This window comes from Apteryx rowi, unplaced genomic scaffold (assembly GCF_003343035.1).
Source record: "Apteryx rowi isolate R43461 unplaced genomic scaffold, aptRow1 scaffold_118, whole genome shotgun sequence".
Taxonomy (NCBI): Eukaryota; Metazoa; Chordata; class Aves; order Apterygiformes; family Apterygidae; genus Apteryx; species Apteryx rowi.
Window position 1 is genome coordinate 1,413,302 of NW_020447397.1, and position 19,518 is coordinate 1,432,819.

At 39.6% G+C, this 19,518-nt stretch overlaps 1 protein-coding gene across 1 annotated transcript in view; it reads left to right on the top strand.

The window, feature by feature from the left end:
• Positions 1–19,518, top strand: part of MTHFD1L (methylenetetrahydrofolate dehydrogenase (NADP+ dependent) 1 like) — a 163,366-nt gene that overhangs the window by 33,265 nt on the left and 110,583 nt on the right. Inside the window, exons 12-17 of the mRNA XM_026083885.1 lie at positions 5,435–5,571; positions 6,837–6,883; positions 10,696–10,803; positions 11,724–11,798; positions 15,474–15,576; positions 18,142–18,218. Of these exons, the coding sequence (XP_025939670.1) occupies positions 5,435–5,571; positions 6,837–6,883; positions 10,696–10,803; positions 11,724–11,798; positions 15,474–15,576; positions 18,142–18,218 (547 nt within the window). The remainder of the gene's footprint in view (positions 1–5,434; positions 5,572–6,836; positions 6,884–10,695; positions 10,804–11,723; positions 11,799–15,473; positions 15,577–18,141; positions 18,219–19,518) is intronic.

Sequence of the window (19,518 nt, forward strand, 5' to 3'; positions counted from 1 at the left end):
TGGTGGTTGCTGGTTCCCACAGGATGCCACATTCACAATAGGGATGGGAGTAGTGCAGAGTATCAATATACTGGAAATTCAGCAAAGGGAACACCAGTCCCTCCCGGTTTGATCAGTGCACTGGGCTGTGTTTCTGTTTGTATCTGGAAAAAAAAAAACTTTTTCCCTAGAAAATTCCCAGGGCTTTCTGGCTTGTTTTACACAGTTATATTCAAAGAGGCCAGGCAGGTTATGTGAGCATTTTAATGTGGTGTTTGATTACATGAATCTTCTGGGAGAAGTAGATGTTGTTCTTCATGCAACTACTGGGTTTCCTTTTTGTCTGTTGTTGAAGTTTTTGTCTTTTCCAATTTCCTTTCTTACTCTGAGCAGTAGACTGTTATCTTTGATTTTGCTTGTTCCTGATAGTCCTAAGAAGTCCCCATATTCCCACGCATGCCAATTGCCAGTCCTTGAGGAGTTAAAATCAGTCTTCTGCTGTGTTTGGAGCTGCATTTGAATAAATAAGTTAGTGACAGTGTTTCTGAATTCTGTCAAATGTGAACTGTGTCTGATGTTCAGAGATGTTGGTAACCACCAACAGGAAACATTATGCAAATTGCCCCGTGAGTGAAAGTGAGTTCATCTGGCTATGGTCCTCTGAAAGAAACGTCTTTGTGCAAAAATAAGGGTCCTAGAACAACATGGAGTTGCCAGAAATAATGGTAGGGAAAGGAAGTTATCATTATAGCAATAATAAAAACACACAGGATAGGTGTCATGACTGAATTAAAAAGGGATTGAAAAGTAAGCATTCTTCTAGAAATACAAAAATGAAGGTAAAGGAAATGGAGTAGCACTCTGTGCTCCTGCAGTAGATCAGAAGGAAGATGGGGGCCCAAACCACTTTTGAGCGTAGGTAAAATGGATTCTTCCCAGGATCTGCTCTAAATTTCTCAGCTTTTGTTGGCTCTGTATAGGAATTTTGGTAATATTCTGAGAGAGAGAATATGGCCATTTTTGCTTCAGGAAAGGCTTGCAGAGAGATCTGAGAACAAGTGCAGCTACTGCTTGTAGGGGTCAGATGTCGCAAAATGCTGCTGCAGCAGATTTCTGCACTCTGCTGTCGCTAAACCAACAAGAACTGATGTTGTTTTTCTAAATTCAAGTTTAAATAGTAAAAACATTAGAACAGAAGTGATTGTGGCAAAAAGATCTTGAATCAGATGATCRCATGACAAGATAAACACAGAGAGGTTTTTGTTTCAGAAAGACAACCTGTGATAGATTAAGGATATGGGCCTATGAACAGGTTAGCGTGAAGTAAGCCAGCATTAGCTTCTTAAATTGTTAGCTTCTCCATGGTGAATATCTGTGTGTGACCTTACCCTCTCAGTAGAGACAAGGTAGCTTACTCCTTTCATTGAGACAGAAACTTTTTTTTTTTTTTTTGCAATGTATTGGCATTGACATAAGAAACAGGTTAGGTTTTCAGGAAAAGATAAGGGTAGCTATACAACCTGTAAAACTGTTGACTTTTCTATATGTAGTCATGTGAGGATTTTACTGTGGTAAAATGATGAATGTGAGAGGGAAGAGGAGATGACTTGGGGCACTGTAGTTAGTGATCTGAGGGCTTACTTGTTTAATATTTTTTTAAATATTTTTAATGACCTCTGCACAGCAGATGAGGCAGTGCTTCTGAAATTTGATGATGACACAAAGCTGGGAGGCTTTCTGATATGGAGAAGGATTGTGATTATAGTACCGGATTTACAGAATAACCTTGATGCATACCAGAGTATGAGAAATGCAAAAATATTCAAATAATAACACAGTGAAAGGTGGTGCATTTTGGAACTGAACAAGAATTTCTGCAATAAGATCATGGGAGAAAGTTTGTAAATGACGGATTGATAGATAGGAGTAGATGACAGAATGCTTGCAACATGGTTATAGTGCATCTGTGAAACTGGAATCGGTGACTGCACTCCTAGGAGGTACCAGTGAAGATATGTTGAGTACACAGGGAAGCGTTCATGGTTTTCCATACGAGTTTCTAGCAGGACTGCAGTTGGAGCATTTTAGCCCTGTGCAAGCAAGAGCAGAAGTGGGCTACTAGACTCATGGGGTAAGCAAAGAGCCTTTGCTGCAGGAGAAGGCAAAGGCAAGCAAGGAAGAAACTTAGAAGGCTTCTTGATTGCTTTCAGAAAGTGTTTTGGGGTGGCATGGTCAGGAGTGGCAGAAAGATGGAGTTGATTAAGCTAAAGGACAGTCACAAAAGGCCTGATGAGTTACAAATTTGTTAAAAATGAATTATGAACAGGCCCCGCATTGGTTAGGTTTAGAAGATGTGTTAGTTTCTTCCCAAGGTTAGCATTTTTTCTTATTTCTAAACAGAAGTTGCTGGAAAGAGATGTGTAGAAGGAAGGAGAGCATAAAAAGTAGCTAGATTGTTTTATGAAAAGGATTTGTGATTATCAGCAGTTCTGGACTGGATTTGATGGCCTTCCTGTGTTTACAAAAAATTAATTTACTACTAAATGTCATGTTACACATGCTTTCAAATTTTTGAGTGTATGGCAGGGCATATCTGTTACTTGCAGAAGAATCTTGCAGGTTGTGAAATTGAAATTTCTTTCCCCACTTGAACTTCCATATTTTTAAAAAAATTTAGTTCTAGAGACTAATCTTAGAGATGTGCAAAAACCCAAGTTGAATGCATCTGTCATGGCTTATAGCACTTCTTTGCATCTTTTTAAGCCATAGTTCTAGGATATTTCTTTTGTATTTGTTAGGGTTGTATCCATATCAAAAGAAAATTAACTGAATTAATTCAGTTAACATTTCTTACAAGGATGACGTCTTAATCTTTCTAAATGAATGAAAAGCTTTACTGCTCTGTGGCAGGATTTTTGCTGACGGGTATCCTCGTGATAATACCTTCAGTAAAACGCTATAATCATTTGACTTCCCAATTTTCTCTGTAGAGCATTTCATGTGCTCTCCTCATGGGCCTGTAAACTCAGCCCTAACCTGACCTAACTGAGCCCTAACTCTGCTCAAGCAAACTCCCTTGGGGTATTTGCTAAGTCTCGGTTACAGTGCTCACAACCTTGGGTTTTTTTTCTATTGGCATGTGATGCGGAGTGTGTGTGTGGGGAGAGGAATCATCTAGCAATAAGTGAATTCTCTTTTTAAGTGGAGGGTTTGCAATTCTAGAAAGGCTCTATTTCAAAATAGTCTGGAGATTAAGTTATTAACTGCTCTTTAAAATCTGATTGTTGGCAAACATGATGCTGTTACAGATGACTAAAATGACTAAAAGCAAATGCCCATAATAAACAAATACCACATGGTCATTTAAGAGCAGTTCAAAGCTATCAGTAGACAGAATACTATTTCTGAAGAGTCGCAGTTCAGGGAATCTCTTAGAGGCATGTTAAAATCCCATAGATTTCTTTGAGACTTTAGTTAAAACATTACTTTCCTGAATAGGAAAATACCATGTACTCAAATTCTTTCCTTCAGCAGTATAGATGATCTTAATTAGGCTTGCCTCTGGTGCCCAGATTGTTCAGGATAACTATGATGAGAAGTAAATTCATATCTAACAAAGCTTTTTTTTTTTTTAAGCCCAGAATCCAACAATGTAAAAGATAGATTTGTGACAAGTTAATGTTTTCATGCATATATAATTTGTGGGACAAAGAAAGACTGACAGCCTATGAACTAACTGAACCAGATTGTATTTTAAAGATAAAGATTGCACTGGGCAATTTTACTAACTTTTTTATGCCATTTGTATTGTGACCTGAGGATAGCAGTACTTTGGAAAACTGCTAGTTGGGAAAGGAAATATTTCTAATTAGAGCTAGATGTTTTAGCTCGAGTCTTGAAGTGGTCATAGAATAAGAATTCCTCTTTGACTAGGATGTGTATATATGCTTGTATTTCCTTGGGAATGAATATTAGTTCTTAATGTCACCTTGGCTAAGTAAGGTACTTGCTGCAGGTAGTGAAGACAGCAAAGGTATGAATGGTTATGCTTTGCCAAAAAGTAAAACTTCAAGGCTTGTGTAGGAGTTGCGTGAGTGAAAAAGGAATGGGCTTTCTTCTTTTGCGATCAGGGAAAGAAGTGCATCAAATGAATCATTTGAATTCATTTTGGAGACTCTCTACACAAGATGTGTTCATACTTAAAAAAAAAAATATATATATATATATATATAAACATGGATCATAAACAAATGTGATGACCTTGAAAGTAGGAAGGACATCATTTAAACTGAGGTATCTTTCATTCACAGTCCTTTACAGATTAAAAAGGCAGTGTGTGTAGAGCCTACCCTTTTGCTAAAGAAAGCCATGTGCTTACGCTGAGGGAACAGCACACCCTAAGGCTGCATTTATCAGACATAATTAGAATTCAGAGTTGATCAGACACTGAGGGTCAGGTTAAGGGAGGTTTTTCTGTTTACATTTTGTTGTTGTTGTTTTGGGGTGTTTGAGTGGGKTTTTTTTGTCTGTTTGTTTGTTTTTTATCATCCAGTGTGCAGTATTCCTCTCCCATCCAGTAGAAGTGCTCCCTGCTTTACCCATTGCCCAGAGCAAAGGTGGGGAAGGGGCTGATGGAGTTTTTCATTTGCAAAGTCAACCATCATTGTCCCTCTGTTACAGTTAAATAGTGAGAAACAAAGATAGAGTCTTTATATTGAGGTTGGTTGTCTTTCTAAAATACTGTCCTGGTTCAATCACAGTTTCTCTGGAGTGGATGTGGGAATCCCTAGCATGAAGATTTTGAGATGTTGTGTGGGAGGTCAGACTGTGAGTGTGGTTGTCCATCCTGGGCCTTAGATCTGCAAAACTATCAAGAAACATAAATGTAAAATACATGATGTTCGATTGAATATAGTGACTTCTGTGTCCTGTTTTATTGAAAAATCAGTTGCTGAGGGTTATGATGACATGGAAGTTAGAGAAAGGATAGTTGAGCTTTGCAAACAAAAGTGTCTGTTCTTTGATTTAAAGTATGTTATTATTTCATTCATAGTTTGAGCAGTGGGAATAAAACATCCCATGTATTGCTACACAAAAATATTAATACATGCTCAGAGTGTTTTGATGGATGGTTTGCTAATGAAATCGGTGAGACTTTTGTGCTGCAATGAAAATGTCTAAATTCAATATATTCTGTTTAGAACTTTTGCCAAAATAATCTTCTCTTTTTCTGCTATCATAGTAAATTACTTAAATAGAAGACACATGTATATTAGCATTCCAGCTTGAGCTAGGGGATAACATTGTGGCAGTATTTCTGTGGAGATAGAGTAATCTTACTGAAATTTGTTGTACAAATATTCTTCACTGAAATCAAAAGCCGTAAGTTCTGATATCCTTAGCCAGGATGACATCAGTAAAGAATCTGATTAATCTTTTTTTCTTGTTTTGATAGAATAACTCCTACACCCCTAGGAGAAGGGAAAAGCACAGTCACAATCGGTCTTGTCCAGGCTCTTACAGCACATCTTAACATTAATTCCTTTGCCTGTCTGAGACAACCTTCCCAAGGACCTACTTTTGGAGTTAAAGGTACCTAATATTTGCAAACTGTATGACCTCTTTCAGGTTAAAAGGATGTACTGCATTTTCTTTCTGTTTGTTTTTTTTTTAACTACTTAGTTACTTCACTAACTCAGCGGATTGCCTGAATAGTACTATCTTGTATTTTTGATAAGTGTACACCTAATGCTTAAAGGTTTCTTGCACACATCTTCCCATACAAGGTTCATGTGTATGTTCATGAATTTATGTGTGCTGATAATACATATAAAACCCACACATAATGAAAGGCATCAGGATAAGTTAACCAAGAAGTTTTCTGAGTGTGCACCCTTCCACCCACTCTGCTGGCTGAAGACACTCTAAAAATGTCTCTAAATGTTGCTGTTTAACTCTTCCTTGAGAAGGAATCCTAAATCCACCCATATTGACTTGAAATATCCAGGCCAAGGAAGTTGGCAGTCATGGTTGTGACATGGTGTGTTGGTATGTGGTTCAGCTATGTCTGCATTGTAGGCTAGGTATGAGTCTCCTCTTTCTATTCTCCGAGTTGACCCTCCTAACCCTGGGTTGCTGACTTTTTGCCTAGAAATCCTCTAAGGGCCTGAGGGCTAAGTAAGAGCCAGCTAGAGTTCAAGCCTGTCTTCAGTGTTGATAGGAAGTAATACAGTTTTTTTTTTTTTGCCATTTCTCAGCTGAGATTGGTGCCTAACTGGGCAAGCACTCCCCATCTGCTCTACTTTGCTTTGCTGAAGTTTAAGTTAACAAGTTTGATTTCAGCTGGAAGGCTCCGGGTGCTTGGTACTTCTCAGCCAAGACTGGTGCATGTGAGTGCTTTAATCCCTCTGCTCAACTTTTGTGTAGGTTACAGTGAACTTACTTGACTGTACGCTGGGAGGCAGTGGGGGAGGAGCACTCAGGCAAGGATGTGAAGGTTTCATTTGGAAGCAGTGATTGCTCATGACTGCAGTGTCTCTCCTCCCAGCTGCTGCATGTGCATGACTGTGTCCTAAATCTGGGCAGGAGCAGTGAGTAACCCTTATCAAGCCAAAGCCTGGGCCAGCCATCAGCTGTAGACTTTCCTTTCAGTTCAAGAATTCCCTTTTTACTGTCTGTGTAAGAAAGCCAGAAAGGCTAAAGTAATTCTTTTTTATTTGGGTGTATGATGGATTCCCTAATAGAAATTAAAATATGAAGAAATGTATCAACAAAGCTGTATGTTTTACTTTGTGTGTTGAAGGATTTTTTCCCCAGACTGGTGTGAATCCAGTGTGACCATATGCTTTCTTGCACAGGTGGAGCAGCAGGAGGTGGATATGCTCAAGTGATTCCCATGGAGGAGGTGAGAGAGAGAGACTGGGGAGAGGGGAATCACAGAATCACAGAATCGCTGAGGTTGGAAGGGACCTCTGGAGATCATCTAGTCCAACCCCCCTGCTCAAGCAGGGTCACCTAGAGCACATTGCACAGGATTGCATCCAGGNGCTTTTCCTTTCCTTTCTGCTGCTTAACAGATTTCATCATAGCCCTACGTTTAGCACAGACTTTTCACAGAATCACAGAATCGCTGAGGTTGGAAGGGACCTCTGGAGATCATCTAGTCCAACCTCCCTGCTCAAGCAGGGTCACCTAGAGCACATTGCACAGGATTGCATCCAGGCGCGTTTTGAATATCTCCAGAGAAGGAGACTCCACAACCTCTCTGGGCAACCTGTTCCAGTGCTCTGTCACCCTCACAGTGAAAAAGGCAACACAACACGTACCAGGCCCTCTCTGGGAGAGGTGGCAGGCCAAGGGGGCTGCTGCAGTGTTTTRTCTGTTATGATAGTCTGCCTAGTGAATTGACATGATCCTTGGCATATTCGTATGGCTGCTCTATGAAGTCCAGAGTCTGGGGAATGTGAGCATGAAAACATTGCATAGTGTACGTATTTGTAACATTTCAGCTATCACTCAGAAGTTTTCTGAGAAGAAAGCCCAGTATCCATGCATAAGATACAAGATGAAGAGCTGACTGAAGCTATTTATTTCCTTTTATATCCACATCTCTTGAAAAAGACTTGAGAAAGCATTACCTTTCTGGTGGAGTAGAAAAAGGCAAGGAGACCCAGGGCTGGTCGTTAGAAGAAATTTCTTTTTCAAATATAGATTTAATGTTTATTTTTAGCAGAAGTCACTAACTGTGGCAAAATGGATTTGTTTCTAGCTTGACTGGCCCTTCTCAGGTAGTGATTCATCTTATTGTGAGACAGAACCAAAATATTTTTGAGAGGTAAATACCAGAACTTTTGCTAAGCAAATAATAGGAAGATGATTTAGTCCAAAAACAGTAATAGGATAAAGAGTGTCCTGTGAAAAGCTCTTTTCACATGTGCTGGCAAAGTGAAAGAATTGTTTTATTAAATTAATCTATAACTTTCCCTTGCCCATATGTAAGTGAATTTCTATTAAAGATGGTATTATCCATAGGCTTCAAGTACTTCTGAAAATCATGTGTTAGCTTTTGAAATAAGCCAGACGGATGTATGCTTTTGAAATACTTTCACTGTGAAAATAGTGATGTTCTGACTGAAGCTTTCATCCTTCCTTAGTACAACATTCAAGATGTCTAATCTAAGCAATCCATGCATTTTATGGACAGATTGAGGCAAGGATTTAGATGAAATTTAGGCTGTTTCCAGTATTTCTTGTTGGTTGGCTGTTGTCATTTTCTGTACTACGTGGCTCATTTAGTCTCTCTCATTTGTCTTCAGCATGCTTAGCTGTTTGCCCAGGGACTTAAGTACGCTGTAGTTGACAGTGGGATTTTGTTTTGTTTTCCAAAGAGTAAAATGCAAGCAGGTTTTCTGGATGAAGGGGCAAAGGAAGGTAATACAGTTAAGCCTATGTGTATATTCACAGTGCTTATTTGGGAACGCACACATATTTCACATGGTGACTTTCTGTAAGTTTTCCCCACAGCAATTGCTTTGCCCCAGAGTTTCTTGGCTGGGAAGATGACCCAGTCCTTGGGATGACCAGTGACGGGTACAGAACGGGCATGAGCGGAGGGAGGGCACTGGCTGAGGCCCGGTGCCATGAGCAGGTGTCATGATAGTGGTGTTGGTAGGTGGTTTGAGGAGGCTGGACCTTGCTCTAGTGGCCGGCATTCCTCTGCAGAGCCTTGTGACCCTGGTTTTCCCTGGTCAGCAGCTGAATCAGTTTGGTGTGGGCAAGTGATTTGGTGTGTGGCACAGGAGCGAAGCTGTGATCAAGACTTCTGGAGCCCTCCTCCGCCTTTGGCTGATGCATGTGGGAGACATCAACAGGATCACCCAGGGCAGGACCTGCACCCTCGTTGCAGAGGGGTGTGAGCGTGCCCAGGGCGCAGGAGCAGGCTGACAACTGGTATCACCACATCACTCATGAGAGAAGGGGGATGGAGTAAATCTCTCTAAACCATTAAGGGATGGTGGGGGTGAGAAGGCAGAAAGCATAAGGCTTATGTAAGCTGCCCAGAAGAGGGAGAAGGGCTTGAGGGGCTGAGCTGGCTGATTAGGTCCTGTAGGAGGAAAACAAACCGTCCTGCCAAGGAAGTTTTCCCTTCCTTTTTTCCCCAGTGAGGCAAGAGCTTCTGTCCTTTATTCTCTCCTGCCCTTTTCAGCTTTCAGGTGAATTGATCCTTCTGTCTTGCTGTCCCAGCTTTTGACTGGCAGAAATCCCTTCAGAGATACTTCACCCTGCCAACCCTTATGGGCCCATCAGCTCTCAGTGGCCCAGGCTCCCTGCCCTGAATCCCTGCCCTCGCACCCCTAAATAGGAACAAGGGAAGAAGGGATGTCTCTTTAGGCAGTGCCCAAAAATCTGAGTGGGAGGGAAACCTTTAGCTAATCAGAAATGGGTAAGCAAAAGCATCCAAACAACAACAAAATTTGGTTCCCGAGAGGACAGATATGCCCCATAATTTTTAGGTGGGCACAAGGTAGTTTGTTTGGGGGTTGGGAGGGGGGATACTAACAGCACCTAGAACTTTAGGAAGAGGGAAGGAGAGATGGGGAGGATGTTGTGGGGGCGTCATCCCATCATCTAGTTGTTTGTGCATCTAGGGATAGGATCCAAAGTGGCGTTTTATGTGGCACCGCTACCCTTTCCTCAGCCTTCACCCTGCTGCTTTCAGGGAGGGGAAGAAACTAGTATTAAGTGCCAAAGTCTCCACATGAAAGTGTGGTAGGGCACTCATTGATTTGAGAGCATTGCGTTGGCGTATGTATGCTTTGTAGGTGCTGGAGGACATGGTGTCGATATAGCCCACTGGTTGGTTTGGACCCTGCTGTCCCCATTAGGAGCTGAAGTGCATAAATCATGTACCTTACGCAGATCTTGCAGTTGGGTTTCATTCAAAAAGAATCTAATTTAGAGCTCACCAAAACCATTTTGCAACCTGAACTAATGAGATAGCACTTTGGAAGTGCACAGCTGCTCTGAACAAAGCACTAATGTAGCAGTTGCAGTTTCGATCCACTGTTGCACTTCAGCATGATTATAGTCCAGGGCTTGGGTCAGTTGTAGCTACTGCCTCCATGCTCTCAGTACCACAGCGCAATTACAGCTGGCTTTCTGTCACCTTGATCAGATAGAAAACACAATGCCTATGTAACGCACATCCTAATCCAATCTAGCTCTGCTGATACCGGATTTTTCCACAAAATGTTGATGAGCAAACTCTGTATGAGCAAAGTTCATGCCTGATCAGGCATGGCCTTTTCTCCTGTGGCTAGGAGAAAGCTGATATAAAAGCATAAAGCCAGCACAAACTGTGCAGTCAGGGGGATTCAGCAAAAATCTTCACATCTGATCCAGGTCAAATTTGTACTGCTGATTTGGACTGATTTAGTATTAATGATGTGGAACCATAGCCCTAGGCTTTCTATTCTTGGATCATTTAGTAACGAATAAAGACCTCTGTGGCTTTGTTTGGCTTTGGGTAGTTTATCACCTGCTCAGGTGAAAACATGTCTTTCATATAGCTCAGTGTATTTTCAGTCCTAATGATACTTTATCTACACTGATAGGTGGCTGATCTGAGCTGTTTCCATTAATCTGTCTGGGATTAACAGAATGAAACTTTAAACTCTTAAAACTCTTAACACTTTTTTTGTTGTTTTCACCCTATAGTTCAATCTTCATTTGACTGGAGATATTCATGCTATAATTGCTGCGAATAATTTGCTGGCTGCTGCTATTGATGCTAGGATCTTGCATGAAAATACTCAGTCTGATAAGGTGAGAATTATTTTCTAATATCCACATGACATTTTTTCTTTTCAGTTTTTCTGTAGAATTGTATTTTAAAGTAAAATAATAGGATTATCTATTTATGATTTCACCATGTGAACAAAAATTACTGCTAGGGCCATTCTTTATTCTGCTGGGAAATGATGGTTGTAGAATATATTTTTCTGTCTTAAGATAGTGTTTAAGATATGCCCAAAAGCTTGTCAACAATAGTTGACAAAGCTGTCAAACTGTACTAAATACTCTAATAAAAGATGTTATCTCTCCCTACAAATCTTGTTGTTCTTAATAATTTGTAAACTCCTTTTAAAGCCAGAAGTTAGGCTTAAGATGTATTCTTGGGTATGCTGTACCCTAAGAAGAGGGAGGCTGTGAGGAAAATAAATGAGATTCTCCCCCTTCCACTAAGGTTGTTGTGACCTTAACACAAATACAACATGAATCTTTGGAGGGAGAAGGGAAGGGAATCAACCTCCTCCTTTTGGCTGCTGTGATAAAAATGAACAGAGCTGTCTTGTCCTCTTTACTTGGTATGACACAAGTATGCATTTAAGCCAATTTGCAAACAATGTTAGTAGTATGAATACTATAATTGGTTAAAATTTGATTAAATTGGTTAAAGGTTTAAAGGGGATCCCAATTTCAGAAATACTTAATTTTTTTGTGAGACATAGAAACACAATAATTCTGTTAATTGAATTTAGACTACTAAATCATAGGCATTACTGAAAGCCTACCAGCCTTCTCAGAATTGTTTTTTAAATGGCTAACCAGAAGTCCACAACTTAGACAGTTGAGAAAYTCTTACTGGCATTAATCTAAATAAAATAAAATAACATCAGGTTTTCATATAAATAGTTCTTGGTTGTAACTTTTTTTTACATTAACTTGCCATGTGGTTTTTCTAGGCTTTGTATAATAGACTGGTTCCAGTAGTTAATGGTGTGAGAGGATTTTCTGCTATTCAGCTTGCCCGTCTGAGAGTAAGTTGTTAATGTATTTTCCTCTCAATTATAGTGTCTCTTCATAAAACATATTCTCTTATTGCAACTTGTTGCAAATTATTTGAGGTTTGGGACTGAGTTTATACAAACTTTCCTCAAGAATTTATTGAGTCCAGACTTTTTCTAAAAGCATCCTCCTTGCAGTAATAGRATCTGGGTCTGATATTATTTTTGTAACTAGTATTTTCGTTATTTTGTCCTCTGAAATAAACCAATAATATTTTGTAAATGTTGTGTCTTTCCTGATGAAATATTAAGGTTAGAATTTTTAAAATTCTTTTCCTATTATGGTAAAGTCACATATGAAAGCTCAGATTTTCTGGTGCTGCAATATTTTCTGGTTTTGAAAGTTTATTGTAGCATATACTTCTGGGAATTTCCTGAAGTCTATTTGACAGTGTTCTCCCTTAGAGGGATAGAAATGCATTTGTTTCCATAGTATGTTTTTGCATCCCATCATGCTTCCTGAATATTTCCAGAAGAGCTTCCTATGCAATTCATATATGAATAACACATCCAGATTTGATGTTGCCAATCAGATAAATAAGTGGAGAACAGCGCAATCCACTGCTGTTGGGGAAGGGTAATTTTGAATGTGAACCTTAAGGACCTCGTCAGTCTTCTGCATCCAGTTCCGTGTTCGTTGTTGGCTTTTGAGGCATCAGTGTGTAAGCCTGACCAGAGTTGCTTCAGAGCCAGTGGATGGCAATCACTGGCTGCCAGGTGCACACAGAGCTGCACTGGGAATGGGGGGTGAAAAGGAGGAGGGAGGTAATATCAGCTTTCTGTTTTTAAAAGATACTTGCTAGTAACATTTTAAGCTTTTGGGCTGCTCAGTTGTCTGCATGACCCTAGACAAAGATGTGGATGATGCCTGTTTGCCTCTGTGGCAGAGTAGATCTTGCAGAAGTTTTCAGGAAACATTGAGATGTTTTCATTTTGCCCTTGTTCACACGCTGGTGTGTAGGGTACAAGGTGGAGGTGATGTTTCTGTTGTTCATAGCATACCAAGCATCTCTGTAGTAGAGAGAGATTTCTGTCTGTCAAATGAGCTGCAACTTAGCTTTGTAAGATTCAAATAAGTACATTACAATTTCCATTATAAGTGAATTATTTTGTTGAGATTTATTTTTAATCTGATGATTCTTTATACATAAAAATAAAATTTAGATGGTAAAATGTAACTTTATGGGGGAGGAGGGTACATTCTTGTCCAAAGAGGATTATTAAGGTTGAGACTCCTCCCTTACATACATGATTTGGGCTTGTAAGTACAGAAGGTCCCATGCTGTTTCTTACTAGCTCTTTGTCTAAACTCAGGGACTGCTTTTCTCATTTTCCTGCTCTTCATTTTTTTCCTTTTTTCCCACTAATAATTGGCCAAAGACTCCCTATCTTACCACCTCTCCTTCACTGCTTCTGTCCCAGGCTTTTCTTTCTCTCCTTGTCCACATCAAGTCTGTGTCTTACTCTCTGTCAGCTTTTTCCTTGCTGCTTGGATTCAGCACAGATGTCACTGAGACTGCAGGATGGATGGTCTGCTCACTTTTCAGTCCCGGTACCCAGCCCTCCCTATGGATAACAGTTGAAAGCTATGAAACAACTGAAAATTTTGCTGTCAGCCTCTGTTGAAAGTTGCTCTGTACAAATGTAATCGTTGGGGAATTTAGCCACTAAAGTTAACAGGCCCTGCCTAAACACATACCCCAAGAAGAAAAGTACAAGATGTATTGTTTGGCTAAGTATGCGAGTGGATTTTCATCTGGGTTTAGGGTAAGGGATGGTGGTAAAAAGCATGCCTTGTAATGAACTTTGCTCACTTGAATGATCTTGGTTTTAAGAATGGGGCAATGGAGCCTCCTAAAGAGAAGGCTGTTTTATTTGTAAAACCGTAATTTTTGAGTGCTAGCCTTATTCTACACTGTTTGGATAATGTCTTCCAAAACTAAGTTGTCTTACGGATGGCAGAACTAATGAAGCCTGGTTTCCTTTGAATTTGAATACGATTTTCTTTTCTATACCTTGTTCTAGGCCTTAATTAAGGCATTAGGCAGTAACTCCAGCTCCCAGCCTCCRACTTTTTGCGAGTCTTCAATATTCTTGTTGCCCTCCAGTGTGACTCCCCGCCATAGTATTCATGATCACCCCTCTCTTAGCTTCCCCTCTCCATCAATGTTCCTTGTTTCCCCTCACACATACCTCAGCTCTGTCCCAGATCTCCAGTGCCCCCCCTGCTTCCACAGCATCCCTATATTTTTTTTGTTAAAGTTCCCTAAACCCATTCCCACAATACTAGCTTCCTCTTATTCCTCTTACTGTGTTTGGCTTTCAACATGCACAAGGTTGCATGTCTTGTGACAGGTTTGGAGCAATGTGTGTGCAGGGTCACTGGCCGGTACCTCCTCGCTGCCTGATACACCAAACAGAGCAGGTGGACACTGATTTCTGGCCACCTTCCCTTGATGGAGACAGTCCGGGGATATTTCTCCTTTATCTGTCTGCCTATTTGCATGAAATATGTAGGAAACAATCTCCAAGACTTCTGCTAACTCTGTCAAATTCGATTAAAATCAGTAAGTGGATTAAAAAATATTAACAAGGCACTGACCATTGAACACATAAGCCTTGCTTCATTAAAATCAGAGTGAAAATCTGTAAGCAGCAATTTCCATAGGGGTACCAAGTGTCAAAAACAGCAGGCTGTTCTCAATAGCTTTTTCTCCTTCTCAGTAGAGCGGGAAATGCCCCAGTGCCTGCATCTGCTTTTGAAGCATTCTTCACAGACAGTCTGAGAGACTGATCTTCAATAAGGAGCATGGAGGAAACACTTTTAATACTCTCAAAAGGATGTCCTCAACTTTCTGGAAATAAGTGTTGGTTTAAATAGGGAAATAGCTGGTGTAGCTCATTGTGCTCAGCACTACATGCCTGCATGCTTACTTTCAACATAATATAATTAATCGGCACTCAGTGCCTGTGTTCAAATGCAAGAATGTTAGTATCTATAGACATTTAGATTTGGTTTATTTCTAATACTGAAGTGTAAACACGCTGGTTAATTCACTGAGGAATGCTTTCTCATGCCACAGAGGATAAAGACTTTGAAAGACAACAGTTCTTGAACACAGTTTTCTGATCCACCTCTGTAGATCCACTTTAAAAAAAAAAGTTTTGGTTTTGTTGAAATGAATCTATATAAAAGTCAGGATGTATTGACCCATTCATTATAAATGACTGGGTTTATGGGTGATGGACTGTTTCAGTAGAAGTTTTTCTCTCATTCAAAGAGCATTCACACAAGACAACACATGGATCTTTCACAGGCATCCTCAAAATCGGGCAAGCAGTTAATGATCTTTTTCAAAGTGACTGATAATGTTGATTTTTCTCCTTGGCTTATGTTAAGGGCTTCTTCTGTGTAAGAAAGAGATCTCATTTAATAGCCTACGAGTATTTCTCGTTTTTTATTTCCCTTCTCCATCCACATTTGCCTGTTTTAGTAACAGATTTCTTTCTGTGTGCTTTTATAAATAGTTTCAGTCCTAAATTATTTTCTTTCCCAAATGCTTGCTTAAGGGGAAGGAGATAAGCCAAAGCAGCTATACCTTTCAAAGAGCCACTTTATTGCCTTTATTTATCTTTTTTTTTCTCCAGAGGCTGGGAATAAATAAGACTGATCCTAGTACTTTAACAGAAGAGGAGATCAGCAAATTTGTGCGCCTTGATATTGACCCGTCTACCATAACATGGCAAAGAGGTATGTAATCAGAAAGGCTCGCTTTTTGGCTGTTAAATTAGGATTTTTTTTATTTAACCTTGGTTAAATATCTGCAGTAATTCAAGAGACTTTGCTAATATTCTGAAGGATAGATTACTCTGTGAAAGTTTAAGTACGTCCCTTGTTTCTTACACATCAGTAAATCATCTTAAAAACATACAAGACTGACTTTTTGCATTGTATAAATCTTACCTGGTTTTAAGTGTGTCTATTGTGTGTTTAGGTTATTTGTACTTACTGTACTTGTTTTTGGTCACTCTTTCACCTCCATTCAGCAGCCTGTGTAGCTCAGAGACTAAATAGGCCTCTGGTTTTTTTTTTTGCTTGTTTGTTTTTGTTTTGTTTTGTTTTTTATTTTTTAAAAAAAGCATTGAGTTGTTACTTTGTTAGGAAGAAGAGGTGAAAGATGCAGTATGGTTTCACCTCTTCTTCCTAACCATCAAAGTTGATTGTTAAATGGAGTATTTGACTGAGCATCACCAATATAAGCTAAATCTATTGAGAAGTCAGGAACCTTGGCTGCACTTTACTGTACCCTTCATGTGCATACTGTCTCAAACTTGGGATATTTTCTCAAGATAGTACTGGGGAACGTGGCGTAAGATGTTTCTTATTAGTCACACTGTGTTTATGCATGGAAAAGACCTGTATGGGCATAAAAGACTAATATGATAGTGTAATACAACTCATCATTTTTATCAGCACAGGTTTGGGAGGAGGCAATGTTACTCAACAGCTGTCAAGTAAATTATTCAGTTCATCTCAAACAAATGCTAGTGAAAGTTTTATCCCATGCAAATCTGTATGATGTGCATATTTTAAACATTACAGAAAAAAATCTGTTTTTAAGAATGCTTTAGATAGCTTTGAAAGTGTTCGTTTTGGGACTATTTCTGCAATCCATATGCCTGTGAAGGTTGGTACTTACCAAGAAATTTACTGTATAGGGCAGAAGAGAGATCTGTCAGATTGTCTGAAAATGAATTACAGTCAGGATCTGTCTCCTTAGAAGTGTCACAACCTTAAAGTTCATTGTCATCTTACACAAGACCTAACAGGTACAACACACTAAAAAGAAGGAAAGTTCTCCTCTCCTGCCCCTTTTCATGGTATCCAGATCCTGTTTATATTTCTAGAGGATCAGGAAGTAGATGCATTGAACCTAACACTGGCTCTTGGTTGAACCTAATCTTGAATGTTAACCACATCTGCTTTGTACCATCCCTTAAACGGAATTCCTGAGGAAATCAGGGGCCTGAATACCGTGGAAGAAAGCACATATGGCATAGTTACGACAGCCTCATGCAAGATGACCAAGAAAGGGATGTGACTGAAATCCTACTTTTCTCAGCCTACTGGGGCTTGTGTAGAACTGAGATTTGAAATCCCTCTTGTTCTTGGGTAATTACATTGGCCTTTTCTGCACAGACAAATTTGTTAATCTCTAAAAACAGCAGGAGAAGTGATGGAGGGAGGAAGTGATGCCACTGGCCTTCAGTACAGGCAACTCCCAGGGAAGTCCTCGATTCTCTGCTTTATATCGAACAGGGTTCAAATCTACATCTCCCAGAAGAATGACCTGAATGCCAGGTCGTGGGCTAAACTGTCAAGAGAACCTTACACCTCTTTTTCTAGGGTTTCTGCAGAAAGGATTGTAGGGCCAAAGAGACTGTAAGAAAGAGGGAGCCAGTGTGTAGGGATCACCATCCCAGGGAAGGAGAAGTCCTGCAGTCTGGTCTTTGTTTCTAACAAGGAGAAACATCCTCCTGATGTTTCCTTCTAAGAAACATCGTCATCAGGTTGCAGTCCTTCCTTTTGGTTCCTACAAAGGCACGTCCAAAGTTGTTGTCAGTGCAAAATGGAGAACTTGGATTGCTGCGATGTAAACGAAGTTAACAATTCCACAGGATGGTTTGGACATGCCCTTGCAATACCTGAAGTGTTTCCAGGTTAGGAAGACAGTTGTCTGAAATTGAAGTTATGTTAAATAGCAGATGCTTAGTCTTGGCAGTTGGAAAAAGCTTTCTCTGAATGCTACCCAGCTGAATGTGGAGTTAGTTACTGTGATGTGCAATAAAGTGACTTGTCTGGAGGAACCAATTTGACAACATAATCATCCTTATAAAGAGAAACAGACCAAGTTTAAGCTACATCTTGTAGTCTTAAAAATCAACTTTTAACAAGTCAATAAAGAGGAAAATGATTTGAGATAGGTCTGAGGTGCTTTGTAGCTACCAAGGCAGATTTTTCTTGTGTAGGTAAAATATTAAGATGTACGTTAGAATGTTAAGCATCTGTTGGCTCAAATATTGTTCAGAGAAATAGTGCTTGTGTTATTTCAACCTGTTGTCTAAAGGTATCAAATAGAGGGGAGAAACCAAGCCAGTGCCACTGCTAACATGCAGAAGCATGTTTATCTGGTTACACTGTACTGTGCAAGTAGCTGAATCTTACGTGTGGTAAAAATGTGTAAAATGCCTGGAAAGAATCCAGATCTCTGGATCTTTGTTAATATGTTTTGCTTTTGCTTTTCCCTTATTTTAGTGGTGGATACAAACGACAGATTCCTACGAAAGGTRACAATTGGCCAGGCAAATACTGAGAAAGGATTTGTCCGTCAGGTATGTAAAGGCAATTACTATAATTTATTCTGGACAAACTTTGCTTTAGAGGCTGAGAGATGTTTGCTGGTCTGTAACTCTTTCAGCAAATTTCTTTGAATTGCCATGCTAACATCTGCTGATACTGTGTAGTAGTGTTGCAGTGAAGCTGATCATGTTAATGAATAACAGAGTCTGAAGTTTCAGAAATAATTCAATGTATATTGCACAATGTGTTGAAAGTACTTGAAAAATTTGCATATATTACGGAACACTGGAAGTTTATTAAAGAACTTACTGCTAAATTCAAGGCCAGACTTCACTGACACTATCTGAACAAGTATATCTGGGTCATGTGGGTAAATCCAGTTATGAGACAATGCAATGTAGAATAACAATATTAGGTGGAGCAAACTCATTGTAATGTGGAGTTGCTTCTAATTCAAGGAAGATTATTGTAATTTAACACTCTGGATAACTAAATACCTGAGGTTCTGACTACTTTGAGGTGAAGTAAATAGTTATTGTGGTRTAGATGAGGCCTTACTTCTTGTGGAACTCACATCTTTAATTTTTCTGTATCATTTCAGAACTCCTTTAGGTTTTGTGCCTCAATAAAGAGTAAAAAAAATAGTCTTACAGGATTTTTAATGTTTCTGCTTAATTCAATAGTTAGAACAGTCAATTAAATTAGACAAATTTGAGAGAGATGCTTTGTTTTGTTTTTGAGCGCCTGGAGTAGAGACTTTTCTTTCTGTAACTTACAAAAATGCAAATCAGCTAATACTCATCTTTGATAATGGGCTGGGACTATAAAATATGGTACACATTCTTTCAACACTTGAGATGTTTTCCTGTGTTTAGATTTGTTTCAGTGACTCATTGTGGTTGTTAGCTTTGAGCCAGGTTCTGCCAGCCTTACTGTGCACCGTTTCACTACCATAATTATGCTGCTGACTTCAACGTGGGTTGTTTTACTATAAAGTACTAGTTGACATAAGACTGTCAAGGGTTGCTCCTGTACTGCTTTGGCTAAAATGACCTTGATGCATCCAGTTTTGATGTACTGGACTGATGCACATATCCATTCATGTTTTAACATGATCTTACTGACTCGAGAAATAAAGAGCAGTTAGAGAAACTCATTTCAGAGCCTAGCCAGAGAGCCAGATAAAACAGGACTTCATAGCTAACAGATGCATTTTATAAATATTTGGAGTGATGTTCGAGCACTCTTAAAATCAATGACACCTGTGTAAAATGGCGGAGCACAGCAGGCACAAAAGCCTGCATTTTAATGAACAGGGATGCTGTGGTTTCT